General features: G+C 44.4%; 1 protein-coding gene across 1 annotated transcript in view; it reads right to left on the bottom strand.

The window, feature by feature from the left end:
* The window catches only part of LOC141082911 (Fc receptor-like protein 5), a 114125-nt gene extending 90141 nt beyond the window's left edge, over window positions 1–23984 (bottom strand). Inside the window, exons 1-3 of the mRNA XM_073566961.1 lie at window positions 23933–23984; window positions 22771–22791; window positions 22314–22580 (exon numbers count right to left, since the gene is read on the bottom strand). Of these exons, the coding sequence (XP_073423062.1) occupies window positions 22314–22580; window positions 22771–22791; window positions 23933–23963 (319 nt within the window). The 5' untranslated portion in view covers window positions 23964–23984. The remainder of the gene's footprint in view (window positions 1–22313; window positions 22581–22770; window positions 22792–23932) is intronic.
* Window positions 23985–26305: the final 2321 nt, after the last annotated feature.

Raw genomic sequence — 26305 nt, 5'->3', positions numbered from 1 at the left:
GGGCAGTGTTGAATACCAGCATCAAAAAGGATGTCGTTATTCAGTTCAGACTACACACATAAGACCTCAGGAGTTGACATGGATGTCAGACATATGTACCATCCTTCAAAACTTTGAGGACTCCGCCAAGATGGTGAGCGGCGATGATGCCTTAATTAGTGTCACCAACCCGTTTTTCTGTCTTCTGAAACGCTTTCTGCTCACAATCAAAGATGATGCATCGCAGGCAGAGAACGATGAGATGAGATTACACACAGCCTAGCCTCATCTCATCCCAACGTGGATTGGGTGACAATGAGGAGGAGGAAGAAGAACGGGCGCTAGTTTCATGCGCTATAGACGGTACTACTTGCACAACTGTCATACCGTCTGTTCCGTGTAGATGACCTGAGGACAGGGAGGAGGAGGAGAGCATCGTCAGTTGTTCTCTTGATGAGGACACGAAAGTTTTGCCTGTTAGCAGTCTGGCACGCATGGCTGAATTTATTTTACACTGCCTTTCCCGTGACCCTCGTGTTCTAAAAATTTTGGGTGACAGTCATTAGTGGTTGTAAACAAGACGATTAGCACAACTATGTCCGTGGTGGTCAAGTAGGATCCCAATCTGTATAAAGTTATATATAAACTTGGCACACACAATGTGAATGCAGTGGAAAAATTTAATAACGTGCAGTACATAAAGTAGACTTTTCGATCTCAGCAACCTTCATCAATGTACTAAAAAAAAAAATGAAATAAACCAAAGTACATACAGAAACAGGTAATAAATCTGGGAGCAGCACATAATTTGAAGATAATGCTATATCACATCATAATCATTATTGCAGATGCATCGTATCTATGCATTCAGAGTATCTCAACAACGTGAACCACCAGCTGTCACAATATGATAATAGAAAACGCACATATCTAAAGTAATGTACTGTAGGGTAAGGCAATAGGGCAAAGTGTCCTAAAAAAAAAGGACATGCAAGTTATGCATATAGTAAGTATATATATATATATGTGCTTAGTATACTGTAAGTGTGTCCGCAAGAAAAGGAGATTGTACATACCCCTAACAAAGGTGGAGGACTTGAGTAGTGATGATATAGCTATATCTGTGGGGTAAGATGAGAATGGCACCCGAGTAAATACACAGCTCACAGACCGCCACGGTGGGCTACATAATTGCACGTGCCATTTCTCATAGAGTTATACTAATGCAGAAGACATAAAAAGCAGGCATATTAAGACTGTGACAAAAACAATTGAACATCATAATCCCTGTTTAATCCTTTAGAGGCCAATGTTTGGAGTTTGTGGATCCAAAAAGCCTCTCTCCTTTTAACCCCTTTACCCCCAAGGGTGGTTTGCACGTTAATGACCAGGCCAATTTTTTCAATTCTGACCACTGTCCCTTTATGAGGTAATAACTCTGGAACGCTTCCATGGATCCCAGTGATTCTGACAATGTTTTCTTGTGCCATATTGTACTTCATGTTAGTGGTAAAATTTCATTGATATAACTTGCGATTATTTGTGAAAAAAACAGAAATTTGGCGAAAGTTTTGAAAATGTAGCAATTTTTCAACTTTGAATTTTTATGCCCTTAAATCACAGAGATATGGCACACAAAAAACTTAATAAATAACATTTCCCACATGTTTACTTTACATCAGCACAATTTGGGAACCACATTTTTTTTTTAAGGAAGTTATAAGGGTTAAAAGTTGACCAGCGATTTCTCATTTTTACAACACAATTTTATTTTTAGGGACCACATTACATTTGAAGTCACTTTGAGGGGTTTATATGATAGAAAATACCCAAAAGTGACACCATTCTAAAAACTGCACCCCTCATGGTGCTCAAAACCACATTCAAGAAGTTTATTAACCATTCAGGTGCTTCAAAGGATTTTTTTGAATGTTTAAAAAATGAACATTTAACTTTTTTTCACAAATAAATTACTTCAGGTCCAGTTTTTTTTATTTTATCAAGGGTAACAGGAGAAATTGGACTGCAAAAGTTATTGTGCAATTTGTCCTGAGTACGCTGATACCTGATATGTGGTGGGAACCACTGTTTCGGCGCATGGCAGAGCTCAGAAGGGAAGTAGTGCCGTTTGACTTTTTCAACGCAAAATTGGCTGGAATTCAGATCGGACGCTATGTCGCATTTGGAAAGCCCCTGACGTGCCAAAACAGTGGAACCTCCCCCACAAATGACACCATTTTGGAAACTAGACCACCCAAGGAACTTTTCTAGATGTGTGGTGAGAACTTTGAGCCCCCAAGGGCTTCACAGAAGTTTATAACGTACAGCCGTAAATTTTAAAAAATCATATTTTTTCCACAAAAAATGATCTTTTTACCCCAATTTTTATTTTCCCAATGGTAACAGGACCCCAAAAGTTATTGTGCAATTTGTCCTGAGTACGGTGCTACCCCACATGTGGGGGTAAACCACTATTTGGGTGCATGGCAGAGCTCGGAAGGAAAGCAGCGCCATTTGACTTTTTTTACTGGAATTGAGATCGGACGCCATGTCACATTTGGAAAGCCCCTGATGTGCCTAAACAGTGGAACCCCCCACAAATGACACCATTTTGGAAACTAGACCCCCCAAGGAACTTATCTAGATGTGTGGTGAGCACTTTGAACCCCCAAGGGCTTCACAGAAGTGTATAACGCCCTGACATGAAAATAAAAAAATCTAATTTTGTGAATGATATTTTTAGAGACATTTGTGGGGTGTATGTAGTCGTGTATTTGGATGACATCCTGATTTACTCTTCTGACCCTGTGACACACGCTCAACACATCTGTTCTGTGCTCCAAAGACTGCGAGAACATTCTTTATTTGCTAAACTAGAGAAATGTGTTTTTTTTGTTGAGGAGGTACAGTTTCTGGGGTACATGGTCTCAAGCAAAGGTTTCCGCATGGATCCTGCCAAGATCCAACCCATTAAAGCATGGGTACAACCCAAATCGCTAAAAGCGCTGCAGCGATTCTTAGGGTTTGCCAATTACTACTGCAAATTTATCAAGGGTTTCTCAGAGATTGCCAAACCACTCACGGATTTGACCCGGAAGGGGCCAGATGTGGCTAATTGGAAACCTGAGGCACTTCAGGCATTTTCTACTTTAAAAGAGTGTTTTGTGGCTAACCTGGTACTAATCCATCCTGACCTGGACTGGCCGATTGTGGTAGAAGTGGATGCCTCTGAGGTTGGAGTAGGGGGAGTGCTTTCACAAGGCACGACATCCCTTACGCAACTTCGTCCATGTGCTTTCTTTTCCCGAAAGTTCTCTCCTACAGAGAGAAATTATGATATAGGGAATCGGGAATTGTTGGCCATAAAATGGGCCTTCGAGGAATGGCGTCACTTCCTCGAAGGTGCTAAACAAAATTACTGTGATCACAGATCACAAGAACTTGACCTACCTGGAGTCAGCCAAAAGACTGAATTCTAGACAGGCAAGGTGGGCCTTGTTTTTCTCGAGGTTTGACTTTGTAATCACCTTTCGTCCAGGTACTAAAAACCAGTTCCAATATTGGCCAATGGATTGTTGTTTCGGCTGTGTCTTTGGACCTTCTGGAGGCGATCCGTAGGTCCCCAGAACAAGCCCCTGACATGACTCCCCACAACAAAATTGTTCGTTCCGGCCACATTTCGCCTGAAGGAGTTGCACGACTCTGTTCTGGCAGGCCATCCTGGTGTCAATAATACCACCAGACTGGTGACTAGGAATTTTTGGTGGCCGACGGTGGTTAAGGATTGTAAAGATTATGTGTTAGCTTGTGAAATCTGTGCCGCGCCAAGTCCCCCCATAATCACCCTGCCGGCTGGCTCCAGTCCTTGCCCACCCCTGAGAGTCCATGGACCCACATCTCCATGGACTTCATTACTGACCTGCCGCCCTCAGAAGGGAAGACATGTATCTGGGTGGTGGTGGATAGGTTCAGTAAGCAATGTCATCTTGTTCCCCTGTCTGGTTTACCTAATTCTGAAACTTTGAGTAAGCTCTTCATTGTTCATGTTATACGATTGCACGGCGCTCCGGTGAATATTGTGTCCGACAGGGGTACCCAGTTCGTTTCTAAGTTCTGGAGGGCATTCTGCAGACGCATGGGCATTGATTTGTCCTTCTTCTCTGCCTATCACCCGAGACCAATGGTCAGACTGAACGCACCAACTAGGCTCTGGAGCAGTGTCTCTGCTGTTACGTATCGGAGCATCAATCCGATTGGGTGGAACATCTGCCGTTAGCTGAGTTTGCCCTGAACAACCAATACCAGGAGTCCATCAAAACTACCCCTTTCTACTGCAATCACGGACTGCACACACGCTTTGGTTCATTTTCGGCCAGGTTGTCAGAGCTCCAGGGGGTAGAATAATCTATACATCGGTTAAAGACTATCTGGTCCGATGTAAACGCAAACTTGAAGGGGTCCCAGGTTAGACAAACTTTGGCTGCAAATAGACAGCGATCCAAGGGGCCGCATCTGGGAGTTGGAGACAAGGTCTAGCTTTCCACCAAGAATATCAAGCTTAAAGTGCCGTCTGCCAAACTGGGTCCCAGATTCATTGGTCCATATGAAATAATGGAAGTGATTAACCCGGTAGCTTTTCGTTTAAAACTCCCTTAGTCTTTTAAATTGCCCAGTGTTTTCCACAAATCTCTCCTCAAGTTGTACCGCTCCCCAATCCATCCTGTCCAGTCCCCTCCTCCAGTTTTGGTCAGGGGCTCCTTGGAATACGAAGTCCAGGGTGTTCTTGACTCCCGCTTAGTGAGAGGTTCCGTGCAGTACCTGGTGCACTGAAAGGGCTATGGCCCGGAGGAGAGGTCCTGGGTTCCCGCAAGTGACATCCACGCCAAAGGTTTGATTAGAAAATGTCACCTCCTTCACCCTAACAAACCTGGTTTTGAGGGTCCGGAGGCCCCTCTTAGAAGGGGGGGTACTGTCACGTCACCATCTGATACAGGGACTGCTGTTACTGCTTCTGCCACTAGGAGGCACCAGACTGGCACGTCGCCATCAGACCCGAGCTCTGCTATTCCGGTCTCGGCCTCTGGGAGGCGCCGGACTGTCATGTCATGGTCAAACTCAGGGACGGCTGTTCCTGCCTCGGCCACTGGGAGGCGCCGTGGTCCGCCCGTGGGTACTGCTAACAGGGAGGAGGCTCCTCCGCAGGCATCTGGCGGCCGCAGGCTGCGCTCCTCTGTCGGTCATGAAGGGGTTGGTGAATCACTATCTGGCCTGGTCCTGGGGGCGGTCGTAATGACGTCATCAGACCGTGAACTTGTGAGGGATGATCTGATCCTTCAAATACCTTGGGGCTGGTCTTGCAGGCCACCAGATATAGTCTTGGTTTCCCCAGTGTGCTAGTTTGTTATTTGCTATCTTTGATTCTGAACTTTGCCTGGATTTCTGACTCTGCTCCTGCCTGACAATTTTGTACCTCTGCCTCCCTCCCGGTTTATGACTCTGACCTTGGCCTGGATTTAACTCTGCTACTGTCTGCCGTTTTTGTACCTCTGCTGCCTGCCTGGTTTAGACTTGGATTCCCGACTATGCTTTTGGTCCCGTTTTTTAACCCCTTTCTGTCGACCGTCCTGCTCTGGTCCGCTGCTCGTATTCAGACAGCTACCTCCTGGGCTCTGCTGTAAATCCAGATCCCTGTATAGGGGTAAAGGGTATCAGGGTTGCTCGGGGTGCTGTCTTACTGCAGCCCAGACTCGCAGATGGACGTCACAAGGAGGCTTCTTCGCATGCACCGTGGACAGGGGATTGGCTTGCATGCACAACAGTGTAAGAAGCAGTGTTGCCACCCGCAAACACTGTTCCTGGAGCCTGGGGTTGGGCCCACAAAGACAGGTGCTTTACTGCCATGTGCCTGATCATGCTGGTTGTGGTAAGGTGGGTAGTTTTGCTACCCCTGCTGATGCTGGCATGACAGGTGTTGCTAATGGCCTGTTTAGGGTTATCGGCAAAGTCTTTAAAAAATAATCAGAGTCGGTAAGACGTAACAGTTGGACTGGCAACTTCTGTCATGGTGGTGTTACGGGGAACGGTTGCATGCCTTCTGTCTGCAGCCACCACACTGCTTCTTCCTGCCTGAAGTGGTGCTACGCCTACCTTCCTCTGTGTGCTGCTGTCCTCACTCTGCATGTCCTCCTGCCAGGTTACTATATCATCCACCACCTCATTTTCCACTTTCGCAACCTGGTCCTGCTCCTGACTTTCCGGCAATTGTGTTTCATCATCATCCACCTCTTGTGACCCTGTCTGCCCAAATATTTGTGCATTGCTACATGGAATATCATCTTGCCCTGCTTCAAGTGGACCAGGCGAGAGGCACAAATCTACAAATGGAAAACTGAACAGCTCTTCGTAGTATCCGAGTGTTGGATCAGTTGTCCCAGGGCACTCAGCATGGTGGGAGGAAGGAGGATCAAGGTGAGTAATATGCTGTCCAGATTCACGGCTACTCTGACTTGACCGTGTGGAAGAGAGGGTGCTGGTGGTGGTGGATAAGTAACTGGAAGTATTACCTGCTATTCAACCAACAACCTTTTCACACTGCTCGGGCTTCAATAGTGCTTTCTTACCATGGTCCTCTACGACTTTGGACACTAAGGTCCAGCCAGAAGATGTGTGTGTTTTTGGTGGCCCAATTTCAGCTCGGCCACGGCCTCAGCCTCAGCATGCACCATCACCATTACGTCCACTTCCCCGTCACTTGCTACGCGCCTTACCCATTGCAAATGGACTAGAATATTATACAAGTTCACTACAAATGGCTGATTTGGGAGTCAACTTGTATGTGATACATGTGCAGGAAAACCACACTTTTACTTATCTGGACTGTAGGTAAAAATGTTTGTGTCAATAAGAACGGTAGCAGACTGCAAAAGCACTAGAATACGTAGGCCTAAAATGGCCAATTTTTTGCACAGATAAATGAGGCCTGTTAGGGAGATACCACACTGACAAATCTGTGGCCTGTATTTTTTGCTTTTTTTAGGCTAAATAGTGCTGTATATAACTACAGTGACACACAGGAAAAAAATGGAAAACCGTTCTAAAATGGCCAAACTTGGAGCACGCAGATATATGAGCTGGCACTGTTCTGTCTCCAACATCTAATTCATAATCCTTGATTATCTGCTTGTTATTGTTTTCAGTGTTTTTGGCTCCCTCTAGTGACCAGAGTGATAACCGCAGTGTTATTGTGTTATTTTGCTTTCACTTTGCTTGTATTTTTCCCTCCGTTGCAGTGCATTCTGGTAAGTTTTGCAGTGCATTCTGGTAGCCTTTTGCAAAGGATTATGGTACTTTCCCTCCAGTTCTCCATTTTCCTTCAGCCTGCATTCAGGAAGCATCTCATTTCTCTTCTCCCCTTGTGATAGCATCGCTGGTACATATTTATGCTTCTGTATCTAATTCCTGTCCCATATTAGCCTAGTTAATCAGTCCTTCCCCTGGTTAGCTATTAGTGCAGATGTTGTAATGTATTATGTATAGAGTTGAGCGATACCGTCCGATACTTCAAAGTATCGGATCGGAATGGATCGGCCGATCTTTAAAAAAAGTATCGGTATCGCCGATTCCGATACCGGAAGTCCCATTCAAGTCTATGGGACTTCCGGTATCGGAATAAGAAAAACCCTGTTTTTGCCTTGTACAGCCTCTCTGGGGTCTGTACGGGCCTTTCGGGGGGCTGTGCCGGCCTGCCAGGGGGTCTGTGCAGGCTCCGGTGGTCTGTGCCGGCCTGCCGGGGGGCTGTGCCGGCCTGCCGGTGGTCTGTGCAGGCTCCGGTGGGCTGTGCCGGAAATTCCCACGCAGCAATGGCATAAAGTGAGACTAGGGACTTTTTTTTTTTTTAAGTGGCGGAGGAATACAGTGCGGAAGGATACCTACCTTCCGTCATTGGATTCCTGCAGCCCGTAGAGAACGGCAGCATCATCTGATGCTGCAGTTCTCTACCCAAGATCGTCGTGGGACACACTCGTGGACTGCTTCGGATCGTGGGTGAGTATTTTTGTGGTTTGTTATGTTAATATTTATTCCGGAAAAGACAATGGCTTCGGGGAACAATGTGACAAGTATTGGTAAGTATGTTACTCTATGTTATATGTACTGTATGTCTATGTATGTATTGTATGAATGTATTGTATGTATGTAGTATATATGTGGTATGTATGTAGCATGTAGTATGTATGTAGTATGTATGTAGTATGTATGTAGTATGTATGTGGTATGTATGTAGCATGTAGTATGTATGTAGCATGCATGTAGTATATATGTAGTATGTATGTAGCATGTAGTATGTATGTAGTATGTATGTGGTATGTATGTAGCATGTAGTATGTATGTAGCATGCATGTAGCATGCATGTAGTATGTATGTAGCATGCATGTAGTATGTATGTAGCATGCATGCAGTATGTATGTAGTATGTATGTAGCATGCATGTAGTATGTATGTAGTATGTATGTAGTATGTATGTAGCATGTAGCATGTATGTAGTATGTATGTGGTATGTATGTAGCATGTAGTATGTATGTAGCATGCATGTAGCATGCATGTAGTATGTATGTAGCATGCATGTAGTATGTATGTAGCATGCATGTAGTATGTATGTAGTATGTATGTAGTATGTATGTAGCATGTAGCATGTATGTAGTATGTATGTGGTATGTATGTAGCATGTAGTATGTATGTAGCATGCATGTAGTATGTATGTAGCATGCATGTAGTATGTATGTAGTATGTATGTAGCATGCATGTAGTATGTATGTAGTATGTATGTAGTATGTATGTAGCATGTAGCATGTATGTAGTATGTATGTGGTATGTATGTAGCAGTAGTATGTATGTAGCATGCATGTAGCATGCATGTAGTATGTATGTAGCATGCATGTAGTATGTATGTATGTAGTATGTATGTAGCATGCATGTAGTATGTATGTAGTATGTATGTAGTATGTATGTAGTATGTATGTAGCATGCAGTATGTATGTAGCATGTATGTAGCATGTATGTAGTATGTATGTAGTATATATGTAGTATGTATGTAGCATGTAGTATGTACAGTATGTAGCATGCATGTAGTATATATGTAGTATGTATATAGCATGTAGTATGTATGTAGCATGCATGTAGTATATATGTAGTATGTATGTAGCATGTAGTATGTATGTAGTATGTATGTAGTATTTTTTTTTTTTTTTTTAACATTTAACACATTAGCCGGATGATGGGACTACTACTGTCCCATCATTGGCTAATGTGTCAATCACTGTCATGGTAGCAGGCATCGCCAGATGGGACTTGTAGTCCCATCGGACGATGCTTGCACAGACCCCCGGACATCAGCACAGCCCCCCGGCAGGCCGGCACAGACCCCCACAGGGTGCACAGACCACCAGCAGGCCGGCACAGCCCCCCGGCAGGCCGGTACAGACCCCCACAGGGTGCACAGACCACCGGCAGGCCGGCACAGCCCCCCGGCAGGCCGGTACAGAGCCCCACAGGGTGCACAGACCACCGGCAGGCCGGCACAGCCCCCCGGCAGGCCGGTACCGACCCCGGGCAGTCCACACAGCCCCCCGGCAGTCCGGCAGAGACCCCCGGAAGGCCCGAAATGACGGCGCATCATGATGCGCACACACCGCGCATCATGATGACGTCAGGCCGTCAATCAACTTTGAACTTCCGATGCCGAATTCCGATATTGAAAAAATATCGGAAGTCGGTATCGGAATTCCGATACAGCAAGTATCGGCCGATACCCGATACTTGCGGTATCGGAATGCTCAACACTAATTATGTATTATATGAATTCCTGATGTACTCTTTATTGATTGAGTGTATATATATGTTTGCTTGTAGTTTCACCGCTCCGATACCATCACATTCAATAAAAGCTCAGACTCAACCTATAGTGTCCTTATTGGATCCCAGTATAGTGGTTTAGCTGCCTATATAGCTACATGAATTCTGCTTCATTTAGTGATGACAGAACAGGCACAGAAATACCACACTGACAAATCTGTGGCCTGTATTTTTTGCTTTTTTAGGCTAAATAGTGCTGTAAATAACTACAATGACAAACAGGAAAAAAAATGGAAAACCGTTCTAAAATGGCCAAACTTGGAGCACGCAGATATATGAGATGGCACGGGGATACCACACTGACAAATCTGTGGCCTATATTTTTTGCTTTTTTACGCTAAATAGTGCTGTATATAACTACAGTGACACACAGGAAAAAAATGGAAAACCATTCTAAAATGGCCAAACTTGGAGCACGCAGATATATGAGCTAGCACAGAGATACCACACTGACAAATCTGTGACCTGTATTTTTTGCTTTTTTAGGTTAAATAGTGCTGTATATAACTACAGTGACATACAGCAAAAAAAAATGGAATTTAGGGCTGAAACTACCAAAATTTTCAGTAGACGGATTGATGAGGTGTGTCACAGATATACCGTACTGTAAAATATGTGGCCTGTATGTATTTTTTGGGGGGATCAGAAAAATGGTATCAAGAAATTGTGTAAGGCTAGTTTCACACTAGCGTTTTTTGCCAGCAGAGCACGCCGCCGCTAGGCCCTGCCCCCTGCCCGCCCCTCCGGTCATCTCCGCCTAGTATCGCACACGGCTGCATGCGATCTGCACTAGAGTTGAGCGAAACGGGTCGGTCATATTCAAAAGTCGGCGACTTTCGCTGAAGTCGGGTTTCATGAAACGAAACCCGACCATAGCGTGAGGTCGGCCACGAGGTCGGCGACCAGGGTGCCAAAGTCGCGTTTCAAAAGATGCTTCCAGCGCCCTTTTTCAGCCAATGATGGAGGACGCATACTGTGGGCAACGCGATGACATGGGCATTGGTCACCACCATCTTTGAGAAGGGCATGCAAGTGATTGACTTGCTTTGTGTGGCGTCACAGGGGCTATAAAAGGGCGTGCATGCTGACCGCCATCTTACTTCTGCTGATCTTAGCATAGGGAGAGCTGCTGCTGCTGATTCTGTAGGGAGAGCATTAGGCAGGGAAGAAGAAAAAAACTGCTTCTGCTGTTAGCGATATCCACTTACAACACAACACTTTGTGTGCAGTGACAGGGGAGGCTCTATTTTTGTGCATCAGTTCTGTTGGTTATTAGGCTGCCTTATAAGGCTCCCTGATAGCTGCATTGCTGTTTTCACACTGCTGTGCAAACTGCTTTTTTAAAAGCAAAAATACTTTTCTTCCTCTTTTCTGCACAGTTACCAAGCGTTCATTTTTTCACCTTTTTGTGTGTGCAGCAGTCGTGCTTATTAGGCTGCCTGCGTCCATACTTGGACTGAGAGCATCATTGTCAGCGTCCTCAAATCTCTAGTGGGATCCAAATTCTCACCAATCCTATAGACACCCTCCACCTTGTCATACACCATCCAATTTCAGCCTGTTACATTGAGATGTAATCTCTCCTATGCCTGAGACAATAGTTCAGCGTCCTCAAATCTCTAGTGAGATCCAAATTCTCACCAATCCTATAGACACCCTCCACCTTGTCATACACCATCCAATTTAAGCCTGTTACATTGATGTGTAATCTCTCCTGGTCCTGAGACAATAGTTCTGCGTCCTCAAATCTATAGTGAGATTCAAATTCTCACCAATCCTATAGACACCCTCCACCTTGTCATACACCATCCAATTTCAACCTGCTACATTGAGGTGTAATCTCTCCTGTGCCTGAGACAATAGTTCAGCGTCCTCAAATCTCTAGTGAGATCCAAATTCTCACCAATCCTATAGACACCCTCCACCTTGTCATACACCATCCAATTTCAGCCTATTACATTGAGGTGTAATCTCTCCTGGTCCTGAGACAATAGGTCTGCATCCTCAAATCTCTAGTGAGATCCAAATTCTCACCAATCCTATAGACACCCTCCACCTTGTCATACACCATCCAATTTCAGCCTGTTACATTGATGTGTAATCTCTCCTGGTCCTGAGACAATAGTTCTGCGTCCTCAAATCTCTAGTGAGATTCAAATTCTCACCAATCCTATAGACACCCTCCACCTTGTCATACACCATCCAATTTCAGCCTGTTACATTGAGGTATAATCTCTCCTGTGCCTGAGACAATAGTTCAGCGTCCTCAAATCTCTAGTGAGATTCAAATTCTCACCAATACTATAGACACCCTCCACCTTGTCATACACCATCCAATTTCAGCCTGTTACATTGAAGTGTAATCTCTCCTGTGCCTGAGACAATAGTTCTGTGTCCTCAAATCTATAGTGAGATTCAAATTCTCACCAATCCTATAGACACCCTCCACCTTGTCATACACCATCCAATTTCAGCCTGTTACATTTATGTGGAATCTCTCCTGGTCCTGAGACAATAGTTCTGCGTCCTCAAATCTCTAGTGAGATCCAAATTCTCACCAATCCTATAGACACCCTCCACCTTGTCATACACCATCCAATTTCAGCCTGTTACATTGAGGTGTAATCTCTCCTGTGCCTGAGACAATAGTTCTGTGTCCTCAAATCTATAGTGAGATTCAAATTCTCACCAATCCTATAGACACCCTCCACCTTGTCATACACCATCCAATTTCAGCCTTTTCAATTGAGGTGTAATCTCTCCTGTGCCTGAGACAATAGTTCTGCGTCCTCATATCTATAGTGAGATTCAAATTCTCACCAATCCTATAGACACCCTCCACCTTGTCATACACCATCCAATTTCAGCCTGTTACATTGATGTGTAATCTCTCCTGGTCCTGAGACAATAGTTCTGCGTCCTCAAATCTATAGTGAGATTCAAATTCTCACCAATCCTATAGACACCCTCCACTTTGTCATACACCATCCTATTTCAACCTGTTACATTGAGGTGTAATCTCTCCTGTGCCTGAGACAATAGTTCAGCGTCCTCAAATCTCTAGTGAGATCCAAATTCTCACCAATCCTATAGACACCCTCCACCTTGTCATACACCATCCAATTTCAGCCTCTTACATTGAGGTGTAATCTCTCCTGGTCCTGAGACAATAGTTCTGCGTCCTCAAATCTCTAGTGAGATCCAAATTCTCACCAATTCTATAGACACCCTCCACCTTGTCATACACCATCCAATTTCAGCCTGTTACATTGATGTGTAATCTCTCCTGGTCCTGAGACAATAGTTCTGCGTCCTCAAATCTCTAGTGAGATCCAAATTTTCACCAATCCTATAGACACCCTCCACCTTGTCATACACCATCCAATTTCAGACTGTTACATTGATGTGTAATCTCTCCTGGTCCTGAGACAATAGTTCTGCGTCCTCAAATCTCTAGTGAGATCCAAATTCTCACCAATCCTATAGACACCCTCCACCTTGTCATACACCATCCAATTTCAGACTGTTACATTGAGGTGTAATCTCTCCTGTGCCTGAGACAATAGTTCTGTGTCCTCAAATCTCTAGTGATATTCAAATTCTCACCAATCCTATAGGCACCCTCCACCTTGTTATACACCATCCAATTTCAGCCTGTTACATTGAGGTGTAATCTCTCCTGTGCCTGAGACAATAGTTCTGTGTCCTCAAATCTATAGTGAGATTCAAATTCTCACCAGTCCTATAGACACCCTCTACCTTGTCATACACCATCCAATTTCAGCCTTTTACATTGAGGTGTAATCTCTCCTGTGCCTGAGACAATAGTTCTGCGTCCTCATATCTATAGTGAGATTCAAATTCTCACCAATACTATAGACACCCTCCACCTTGTCATACACCATCCAAATTCAGCCTGTTACATTGAGGAGCAATCTCTACTGGGCCTGAGACATTATTTCAGCATCCTCAAATCTCTAGTGGGATTCAAATTCTCACCAATAGTAGATACACCTTCTACCTTGTTTTACAGTACCATATAGCTGGTGGTATTTTGGGTACATTTTCACAAAAATGAGGAAGTATGGTGGAAGACTCCATGGAAGTGGGCGGGGATTGCCAGCTGGTCCCGATGGTGGTGGTGGTGGTGTTGCATCTGTTGGTAGTGGCAAAAGCAAAATAGCACTTAAGGCAGGAGGTGTTGAGCCTGCATCATCTTCTGGCTCCACAAGGCCTCAAAGGCTCTCTTTTCTGGGAGGAGGTAAACCACTTTTAAAGCCAGCGCTTCAGGAACAAGTTTTGGCTTACATTGCTGACACAGCCTCCAGCTCTCTCGCCTCCTCTTCTGAAGTTTCAAAAAATAAAAGCACTGAGTCGTCAGTGGAGGCTCCTGGTCAGAAACAACACCTTTCCTTGTGTCCTTCACCCCTACCTAACGTGAAGGATGTGGCAGGCCACACTACCGATTACTCCATGGAGCTCTTTTCACATATCATGCCTGGGTTAGCAAGTCAAATTGTGAATTCCCCAGTCCAAGATGAATCTGACATGGAGTGTGGGTGGCCAGCCAGGGTAGTGGAGTTAATTGGTATCGGGCCGGTGTCTCAGAGGGATGTGTCACGTTGGTGGTGATGATGACCCGTTCCGTGGCCCTGGGCATCCATGCAAAGGGGTGAATAATGTTTATAGGTGAATGATACATGACGCCACCTGTGGTTTCTGATCAGATTGACCCGCGCTGCAGTGTCACTTCTCTGGGACAGATGTTGTGGTGCAGCTAAGATGTAGAAGCCCTGCACAGGTAGGGCCGTAGTCACAGGGCAGATGAAAGAGTTGGTAGATGGTGTGCAGTGCAGGATGTAGCAGAGCCGTGCGCCAGGAGCAGGAGAAAGATGACAGACACAGTCGTGCAGTTCCTTTACCTGTACTTGGTAGGTGCCGCCCAGGACCCAGAGTACAGATGGAGAAGGAGTTGGTCAGCCTGGAAGCAAATTTGGAATTCTCTATCTGCAGATAGGTAGTGTGGCCTCTGTTCTAGCGCTTATCTGAGGTACTCGCAGTACTGAGTTCACTGAAGTTCCCCCTGTTGACTCTCTTTTGGAACTTTCTCGTATGGCAGGCAGCCATAGCCTTTTCCTTCTGGCTCACACACGTCGCTGCTGGGGCCTCCGAGCCTTAGTTGGGAACAGAGCATTTACAGCTGCTACTTCCTCCGGTTTCTGCTGCAGGACCATCAGTGTCCCTACAAACTTGGAGACTGGAATCCCGACCATGCGCTCCAGCTAGGAGTGAGCCTTAACACTGCTCATCCTCCAGCTCCCCTTCTCACATCCACACACCTCCCCTTCCCTTCACAGACTGCTCTAACTTACCTCCTCCCGGCCACAGAGAGCAGCTCCTCAGCAGTCAGGTTCAGAGGTCTCTCTGCTGGCCTGGAGTGGGAACTGTGTTGTGTGTTGGTTTAACTGCTGGAGAGATCCTTCGCTGCTCCCAAGCATGACATCACACTCCCTAGGAGGAAGGTAATACCACTGTGGCGACCGTACTCCTGGGTGCGCCACAAGTGCACTGATGCCCAACCACTGCTAGATGATTCTGCTGGTACATTGACCCAGACCACTACATTCCCCTCGCACTCTACACAGCCAGAATCTGACCCTGATGAAACTCGGGTTCCCCTTCCCGCATACTATACCACCTTACACGGTGACAAAGAGGAAGGTGCAGATGAAAGTGCAGGTTCCTTGAGCAGGTGGGGGGGCATACTCATGGGCTACGGCACCGGCACAGGGCCCCTCATAGTACGCAAAAGTGTCTCTCCTGGTGGGAGGGTCCATGGGAGGGCCCATGGGAGGGCCCACCCGCCGTCAGACACACCACCGTACTATGAGGGGCCCTGTGCCAGTGCCGTCGCCAACGAGTGGCCCCCCCCTGCTTGCTCAGGATCACAGCACTTGCAAAGTTGAAATACTTACCTCTCCCTGCTCTACCGCCATGAGGTCTTCCGCATTTCCTGACAGTGACATTCTGGTCACAGAGCGCGATGACATCACGTCTGTACGCCCTCTGCCTAAACAGTCCAAGTGCAGTGAGATGGAAGATGGGGACGATGAGGAGTCCAGACTAGTACAGGGATTCCCTAGCGAGGAGACTTATTTAATTGTTTTCAATGTTGGGACAGCTATTTTTGGGGAGCACTATACTCTGGAAAATGATATATGAGGCCCACTATACACTGGAGCATTCCAAAGTTGGACATCAGACACTGGAGCAGCATTTACAGGGCCCATTATGCACTGGAGCATTAGAAATGCGGCCAATTATATATGGAGCATTATTTGGGCCCATAAGACAGTGGAGCTTCATCCATGGGGACCAACATATACTGTAGCATTATGTGGAGCTCATCATATACTGTTTCAAACATTATATGGGACCAATGATTCTGTATGGAGAAATATATGGGCCTCATTACTCTGTATAGCGCACTATGCGGTGGCCATAATACTGTATGGAGTAATATACTGTCCGTTTTTGGAGCTATTGGAGAATTCAAAATGGATATCAGTCATGAGAAGTAAGAAATGAAGTATTTTTCATTGTACTATACCGCTATTTCTCTACCGTATCAGAGGATCATGAATTGTAGCATGTGTTAAAAGAACCCAGTGACACTCTTTGGCCCAGGGCCCACAAAAATCTGGAGCCAGCCCTACCCCCCCCCCCACATCTTTAGCCAAATAACCCCCAGTTTTCAATGCCTAACTATTATTATAAAGTAAATTAAGGTTGACAAGCTTAAGTAATAAGAATTGATGTTTTGGCATTAAAATGGGCACTGTAGGTGTGTTTCCTGTCCACTCCCTGCCAACCTTGGTTCCCCATTGACTTGCATTGGGTTTCGTGTTTCAGTCGGCCTTTGACTCTTCACGATATCGAACGATTTCGTTCGACCCGACTTTTGAGAAAGTCGGGTTTCATGAAACCCGACCCGACCCGAAAAAAGGCAAAGTCGCTCATCTCTAATCTGCACACCCTATCTTTAGCATAGGGTGCGCAGACCGTGCGCTAGTAGAATTTAACGTGCGCTGTGCCCTTTTGACGGTGCTCCGAGCGCGCCAGAATGCAACATGGTGCATTCGGCGCTCACCAGCGCGCTGTCAAAAGGGCGCTGCGCACGCTAAATTCTACTAGCGCACGGTCTGCGCACCCTATGCTAAAGATAGGATGTGCAGATCGCATGCAGCCGTGTGCGATACTAGGCGGAGATGACCGGAGGGGGCGGGTAGGGGGCGGGGCTTAGCGGCGGCGTGCGCTGCTGGCAAAAAACGCTAGTGTGAAACTAGCCTAAGACACTCAAAAAAAATTCTACTCTACCGTACCACATAAAAATTAAAGATTTCTCTGGTAACTCAAGTCAAAAGTGATTTTTGGGACTCTTTTAAAATTGCAGTATTTTGTGCTAGGAAAAGGATCTGGCTGTATTGTGCATTGTCAAAAAGAAAATGGAGAAACAGAAAGGGCTCTGGATTGCTTTGCAATAAAATAAGCTCTACTAACCTGGCAAAAAAATTTTTTCCTAGCCAATTAGACCTGGGGCTTAGTATATACGTTCAGTATATCTTATAGGTAGCAGCAGCAGACAGTAAGGGAATGGACCCTCTTGATGCATGCAATGATATAACCCTATCTCTGCAGCAGCTCTACCTACATTATCTAAATCCGGAGCTGAATGCGTCGAGCAGGGCGGCATCCGGTCTCTTATACCCCTGATAATGCTGTGCGGCCAATCACTGCACGACCACAACAAAAATGGCTGCGGCATTTCATTGCCTGGCAGACAATCCCTGCATCGTGATTGGGTCTCTAAAGACCGCCAAAAATGCAGGGTGGAGACCAGAGTTCCCGCTGAGTAATCCCGGAAATGCTCGATGCTCGTCGAGTACACCGAGTACCGTGATACTCGGGCGTGTAACAAGTAGTGGCGAGCACATTCGCTCATCACTAATAATAGATAGATAATAGATAGATAAATAGGTAATAGATAGAGAGAGAGAGAGAGAGAGAGATAGATGATAGATAATAGATAGACAGATAGATAGATAGATAGATGATAGATATATATAGGTAGATGATAGATAGATAATAGATGATAATAATAATAATAATAATAATAATAATAATAATTTTTATTTATATAGCGCCAACATATTCCGCAGCACTTTACAATTAAGCGGGGACATGTACAGACAATAAATAATACAAATTAAGACAATTCAAACAGTGACATTAGGAGTGAGGTCCCTGCTCGCAAGCTTACAATCTACAAGGAAATGGGGGGACACAGTAGGTGAAAAATGCTTGTTAATTCAGGTCTGGCAATTATAATAGGGATTTTCATATAAAGCTGCATGATCCGGTCATCAGCCCGTGTGTTTAAGTGCAATAGACAAGTATCAAGTGCAGTTATCCTGTGCATGAAGGGTGTGGAGACAGATGAATAGTAGGGTGCAGATTCAGAATAATATTTGGAAGGAGGGAACAGGGCAAAGTTAGCTTGCTGGGTAGTTGATGTGGTAGGCTTGTTTGAAGAGATGGGTTTTCAAAGCGCGCTTGAATAGGTCAGGGCTAGGTATCAGTCTGATCGCCTGGGGAAGTGCATTCCAGAGAGCTGGAGCAGCACGAGAGAAGTCTTGGAGGCGGAGGTGCGAGGTTCGGATTACGGGGGATGTTAGTCTTAGGTCATTTGTAGAACGGAGGGCACGTGTAGGGCGATAGACAGAGATGAGAGAGGAGATATAAGGCGGTGCAGAACAGTGGAGAGCTTTGTGGGTGAGAGAGATGAGTTTATACTGGACCCAGTAGCGAATAGGTAGCCAGTGTAATGACTGGCACAAGATGGAGGCATCGGTGAAGCGGCTGGACAGAAATATGACCCTGGCTGCCGCATTCAAGATGGATTGGAGAGGAGAAAGTTCGGTAAGAGGGAGACCGATCAGAAGAGAGTTGCAGTAGTCCAGGCGAGAATGAATAAGAGCGACAGTAAGAGTCTTAGCAGTTTCAAAGGTGAGAAAAGGTCGGATTCTGGAGATGTTTTTAAGATGCAGGTGACAAGAGCGACTGAGTGATCGGATGTACGGAGTAAAGGAAAGTTCAGTGTCGAATATGACCCCAAGACAGCGGGCATGCTGCTTGGGAGTTATGGTTGAACCCTCCAGGGTTATTTCGATGTTAGGTAGAGTGAGGTTAGTAGAGGGGAGAAACACAAGAAGTTCAGTTTTAGAGAGATTTAGTTTTAGATAGAGGGAGGACATGATGCTAGAGACAGCAGACAGACAATCCTTGGTATTTTGAATTAGGGTAGGGGTGATGTCAGGGGAAGAAGTGTATAATTGGGTGTCATCAGCATAGAGATGATACTGGAACCCAAATCTGCTGATTGTTTGTCCAATAGGGGCAGTGTATAAAGAGAAGAGGAGGGGGCCTAGGACTGAGCCCTGCGGGACCCCGATAGTAAGGGGACGAGAAGAGGAAGAGGAGCCGGAAAAAGATACAGTGAAGGAGCGGTCAGAGAGGTAGGAGGAGAACCAGGAGAGGGCTGTGTCCTTGAGGCCTATAGAGCGGAGCATAGTGAGGAGGAGCTGGTGATCCACAGTGTCAAATGCGGCAGAGAGATCCAGGAGAATCAGCAGGGAGCAATGACCTTTCGATTTAGCTGTTATTAAATCATTAGAGACTTTAGTGAGGGCAGTTTCAGTAGAGTGTAAAGAGCGGAAACCAGATTGTAAGGGGTCGAGAAGAGAGTTATCCGAGAGATAGCGGATTAGACGGGAGTGGACCAGGCGTTCCAGGAGTTTAGAGATGAAGGGAAGGTTAGAGACAGGTCTGTAGTTAGCAGTGCAGTTCTGGTCCAGGGATGGCTTTTTAAGTAAAGGGGTTATGATGGCATGTTTAAATGAGGAGGGAAATATATCTGAAGAAAGAGAGAGGTTAAATATTTTAGTCAGGTGAGTGGTGACCACTGGTGAGAGAGACTGCAGGAGCTGTGAAGGAATAGGGTCACTGTTGCAGGTTGTAGGCCGAGCAGAAGCGAGGAGCTTGGAAACTTCTTCTTCTGAAACAGGCTCAAAGATGTCTAGTGAGCTTGAGGTGCGGCAGGGAAGGGGATCCAGGCACTGAGGAGATAGGGCTGAGATATCCTGATGGATGTGGTTGATTTTTTCTAGGAAATAAGTGGCCAGATCCTCACCGCTGAGGTTGGTGATGGGGGCCTGTACTTTAGGTTTCAGGAGGGAGTTTAAGGTTTCAAAAAGTCGTCTTGGGTTGTTGGATAGTGAGGTGATGAGGGTGGTGAAGTAGGATTGTTTGGCCAGATGAAGGGCAGAGTTATAGGTTTTGAGCATGAACTTATAGTGGATGAAGTCTTCTGCTAAGAGAGATTTTCTCCACTGCCGCTCTGCACACCTCGAGCAGCGCTGAAGAAAGCGTGTTTGCGTTGTGTGCCAGGGCTGCCGTTGTCTGTGTCGGGTCTTTCTGTGTATAGAAGGTGCTGCTTCATCTAGGGCATTCTTCAGTGTATTATTGAAGTGTGACAATGCTATGTCTGGACAGGAGAGGGTGGAGATGGGGGCTAAAGATGTGTGGAGATTGTCCCTAAGCTGTTGGGTATTAATGGTACGTGTATTCCGATAAGTGTGGTAAGTGGGGGTGTTCCGGGTGAGGAGACAATTCTTGACAGAGAAGGAAAGAAGGTTGTGGTCCGAGAGCAGGAGTGGTGAATTAGTAAAGTCGTGCAGCGAGCCGGGACGGGAGAAAACCAGGTCCAGAGTATTCCCGTCCTCATGTGTAGGAGAATTAGTAAACTGTGAGAGGCCGAATGAAGAAGTTAGAGAAAGAAGATGAGAGGCAGACTGGGAGAGCGGATCATTGATGGGGATGTTAAAGTCTCCCATGATGAGGGTGGGGATGTCACAGGATAGAAAGTGAGTAAGCCAGGTGGTGAAGTGGTCTAGAAACTGGCGGGAGGAGCCTGGAGGGCGATAAACGACCGCCACTCGTAAGGAGAAGGGCTTAAAGAGTCTGACGGCGTGGACTTCAAAGGAAGGAAATGTAAGTGAGGGAACCGGGGGGATGACCTGGAAAGCACATTGTGATGAAAGGAGCAAACCAACACCTCCACCCTGTCTGTTCTCAGGTCTGGGGGTATGTGAAAATTTTAGCCCACCAAACGAGAGAGCGGCAGCAGCGGTGGTGTCTGAATGCTGGATCCAGGTTTCTGTAATAGCCAGAAGGTTAAGGGAATTAGAGAGAAAAAGATCGTGAATGTAAGTCAGTTTGTTACACACAGACCGTGCATTCCAGAGAGCACATTGGAAAGTGAGAGGAGAAGGCATGCACTGAATGTTAATAAGATTAGCAGGGTTTCTATATGCAGATGGAGGAGAGTAACGTATGCTGGTGGAGGGAGGCCCAGGGTTGGGGGAGATGTCACCTGCAACTATTAAAAGGAGAAAAAACAGAAAAAGCAGGTGGTGGGATGATTTGTATGAACGTTTTGAGTGCTGCATGGTGGTTTTGGATGGTTTGGTGTGGGTAAGAAATGTCAATAGAGCCTCAGAGTTATACATGGGAGAGGGGAAAAGGGAGGGGTGGATATGCAGAGAGTGCACAGAATGTGTAAAAGGGCAGGCGAGTTGTTAGAAAGCAGAGGTGAAGACAAAAAAGCAGCAGGTTGATATGATCAATGCATATGTAGTACGACTGACCAAGAAGCATGCGTGCCTGAAAAACTTATGCACCTTACCTGTCTCCTGCCCTGTCCAACTGCATTGTCTAACTGCAAAACACTTGATCCCGTTGCACTTAATGTCTGTTGCACGCGTGAGCCCGCACGCGTGCTATCCCAACCAGAGCTAAATATATATGAAATGAAATGTCTGCTAGCTTCAGCCACCAAAAGGCCACAATCAGTAATTAACCAATTAGCACAAGGCCAGAGCAGGCATTACTATGCAGGGTAAATAACTAACGCTGGACAAGGCCATCAAACAGAGAAAGGGAAAAAAAACCTTTCTACACTTCTACACTATAATAGATAGATAGATAATAAATAGCAAGATTGATAATACATAATAAATAGATGATAAATCATAGATAATAGATAGATAGATAATAGGTAGCTAGATAATAGATAGATAGATATATTATAGAGAGATACATAATAGATAGATGGTAGATAGATGGATAGATAGATAGATAGATAATAGATTGACAGATAGGTAATAGATAACAGATAGATAATAGATAAATAATAGAGATCTAGATAATAGATTTATAATAGAAAGATTGATATATACTGTATAATAGATAGATAGATAGATAGATAGATAGATAGATAGATAGATAGATATGAGATAGATCATTCACCTTTATCCATAACATATAACCTGAGTGGATGACTGCGATCACCAGATCCGGTCCAGCATTCATACTCTCCTGCGTTACTATATGTTGCCTTGTTAATTGTAAATTCATGATCTTCTTGCTGCATCCGTTTATTGTCTTTATACCAGTAGAAGTCGAATTTATCTATGTTTTCTTTTGATCCAATGTCACATTTTAAAGTCACCGAGTCCCCCGTGTATATGTGGTTCCAGTTAGGACTGCAGGTGACCACGGGTCGGACCGTCTGTCCTAGAATGAACCAAACCTAAAAAGTTCACATCACTCATATAATGACCAGGGAGTGTAGAATCTCACTGCACAATGTTATTTATATACAATCAGTAGAGTACAAATACTGTATATAGAGTAAGCAAAAATGCCAATTAGCCGTGCACAATTTCTTTTCTTACACCCTAATGCTCATTGGTGGAATATTTACCTGAATTTAGCATTATCAATGCTGAAATAAAAAAGAAAAATACAAACTGTTAGTAAATGCAAATATGACAATACAAACAGTCAATGCATTTGTATTATTTTCAGATTAGTTGTAGAATTCATAGTCTGAGTGGACAATGATTCCTCATTGGATGATAAAGGAGCTGCCAGGATTGGTGAATTGATCCTCAGGGGCGGAACCAGTGACTGACTAGCTGCTAAAATATTGTTCATTGTCCTGAATCAAAAATTTTCAGGGCATCAGAGAAATTAAAGACATTTTGAAGTAATATCTATATAACAAAATAATAAGCAACTCACCAAGAAGACCACCTCTAAAAGAAGACCTCCCCTTTTTTGGTTGGTTGTCTCATTTGAATTTCACTGTTGTTTTTATCATTTTTTAGTGCTGGATATTTTCACTTCTGTGTCACTATTTTTTTCTCTTGGCTAAAACAAGAGCATTATCTCTCTGTACCACATCCAGAATAGAGAAAAAATTGCAAAAAAAATATTTTTTTTTTAATGTAATAAAAAAATTACCAAAAGCTTAAAAAGTAGATTATATAAAAACCTGCTAAGAAGCGCAGCAAATGAAAAACAAAAATTGAAAATAATTTAAAAAAAGGCTGTAAAACTAAAAAATAACAAAAATGGAAAACTAAATCCAAAATGAAAATATTTTAAGTGGTGTTTTTATTGTGATGGAAAGTCAAAAAACAGTAATATTTGGTGTCACTATCCAGTGCAGTTAAAGAGGTCCATGCTCCTACCATAGGGTTAGAGAGTCACCAGATTGTGGTGAGTACCAGGTAAGGTAATAGTGTAATATAATATGGCGATTAATATGATGTTGTGACTATAATATACAGTCTCCTGAAGTCTGCAGTTCTCTTCTGTGACTCACTTAAGAAAGTCCCAAGAAAATGTCTACAGGTAAAGGTCACCCAAACAGGACAACCTCTTCCAGATCGAAGCCTCCCCACATTTTGACTAGTTCCATACACTACAAACAAAATATAAGCATAAAACATGTATATAAAGAAAATTGGAGTACGAAAAAACTTTAATGATAAAGGACAGAGCGATTCCCCTTGAACACTCGCCACCTGAGGCCGAAGTAAGAAAATAACCACCTATATAGATAATTGATCTCTGCTTACCGATGAGGGTGATGAGTGCCAGGACGGGCATTGTGCGTTGTCTGCTCTCGGCTTTCTCGGCAAATGCTCACTGATAGTTTCACTTCCTATTTTTTAAATACTTTATTAATATACGAGTGATGGAAGGAAGAAGAAGTATTTTTGGCTCTCTGTATTACTTCCCCAAAATAGAAATGCATGGTGAGAATCTAGTTAGGTTGTTGAGTTTCAGCATGTCTTAAGTTTTCACAAGGCTCCTCAGCAAAATTAAGATTGAGAGCTCTTGTAAATTTTGGACAGGGTGAAATGTACAATGCACCATTGGAACATGGAATTTCGTTTATTAGGCACCTGCTTCCATTGACATAAGGAGAGAGATAAGAATTATAAACCTTGCTCACTGACAGATACACTTTTAACTCTATGTACTGTGATGCATAAAGGCTGTAGAAGCCAAATGGTCAAAACAGTTTTAATGGAGCCATTTTTAAAAATGTGATTTTCAGCCTTAAATGTATGAATAAAATTTCCTCCGAAGTTCTCCAGACCCTGTAAATTGTGAAATACTGATTGACAACAGCTACCTGTAGGGCAAACGATGGCATCTACACCCCCCAAGCAAAATACCTTGTGAAATATAGGCCTTGAATCTTCTTGAGTCATATTATTAACCACCCCAGATATTAAGTCAATTTCCAAAGGTTCCATCTGATATGGAAAATGATTATTATATGACCATGATCAGCTCTTAAGCCCACTTGATACTTTGATGGTAGGTGCCATGGCCTCAGTCCTTCATCAAAGGAGTAAAATATGGTGACAATCCACCCACTTTAGTTTTGTCAGTCCAAGATTTTATTTAGTAACTATGTCCAAAGAGACCTATGAAGTTTTTTATTATGTACAAAAAATTTAAAAATTATAGAGCCCCATTGTTAGATAAAAACAAAAACACTTTCTTTCATCAAACCCCCCCAAAATATGCTATTATCAGTCAACTGAATGTACTGAATACAGAGTTTTACAGTAAACTCCTCCCATGAGGTTCCACCTTTCTACTCACTCCCCTCTACATCACTTTGCACTGCCCCTTTTGCTCATGCTTTGTATTGTCCTTTTTTTGCATTCATTCTCTTTTGGATGTCCCCTGGAGAATACTCGTATATGACAATTAGTGTTGAGCATTCCGATACCGCAAGTATCGGGTATCAGCCGATATTAGCTGTATCGGAATTCCGATACTTAGTTCCGATACTTTTTTCATATCGAATACCGGAATCGGAAGATCCCATAATGCTAGGAGCCCGCTCGATTTGATTCAGCCAATGGGGATCCTCAGAAGTGTGGGCACATCCTGTTAGGCATGTAGGCATGTTAACTACTGGCATGGCTGTGATTTGCTGCTGAAATGTCATGATGCACTATAAAAACCGCAGCAGCCGCCATTTCGGGGTCACTCTGCTGTGAATTCAGTTAGGGACAGGCTGCTGTTGAAGACTGTGAGGGACAGTTAGAAATAGCGATCATCAAACATATCTATTGCTCTACCCAGGCTACATAATCCACCACTGTAGCATTTTTGTAGCCCAGCAGCGCTGTTTTAATAGCTGTCTGCAAGGGCTGTGTGAGTGCAGACCCACGCAGTGTAGTGTGTCCTGCAGGCACGTCTGCTTGTAGGCCGCCCAGCGTGTGTCTCTGCCTCATACACTTTTTTCTTTTATTGCTGCTTTTTTTTTCTCCTGTATAGTGTGCTTCCATACGTATCCATATACGTTGGTTGCAAACACTAAAGGAGTGGACAGCGGAGCCTTTCAGCAGCCTTTCAGTGCTATAGCCCATTTCTCTGCACTGTTTTTGGCTGTCTGATAGGTCTCTCTGTGTGTGAGAGCAGCTCACGTTGCAGTGTGTTCTACAACCACCGCTGGTTGTAGTCCGCTCAGCGTGCGTCACTGCCTCATACATAGTCCTTTTTTTGCAGCAAATTTAGCCAGATTTTTGCTCCTATATTAGTGTGCTTCCATCCGCATCCATTGTCATTGGTTGGTTGCAAACACTATATAGGATTAGATAGAGGAGCCTTTTTGCTGGCTTGTGCCCTTCAGGGCCAGCCAGACTAGTTTCATTCTATTTTTTGGAGCCTCATCAATTGCATTGTAGGTTAGCTTCCTGCATTGTAATCGCTCCAAAAAGTTTGTGATACTATAGCTTTCAAACTTTGGTCACATCCTTTTCTTTTTCCCCAAAAGAAAAAAAAGGAAATAAAGTTCACCAAACACTCCACTTTACAGTTTTGTAGGCCACATTAGATCATATTAAAGTGTAGTACACACACTCTTAGCCAAACTAGTGTTTCTTATACTGGTTAGCAGGTGTTCAGGAATAAGAACACTAAGC

This window comes from Dendrobates tinctorius, unplaced genomic scaffold, assembly GCF_039654945.1.
Source record: "Dendrobates tinctorius isolate UK_male_01 unplaced genomic scaffold, ASM3965494v1 ptg000019l, whole genome shotgun sequence".
In the NCBI taxonomy this organism is placed as follows: Eukaryota; Metazoa; Chordata; class Amphibia; order Anura; family Dendrobatidae; genus Dendrobates; species Dendrobates tinctorius.
This window is presented reverse-complemented; position numbering and strand designations above follow the sequence as displayed.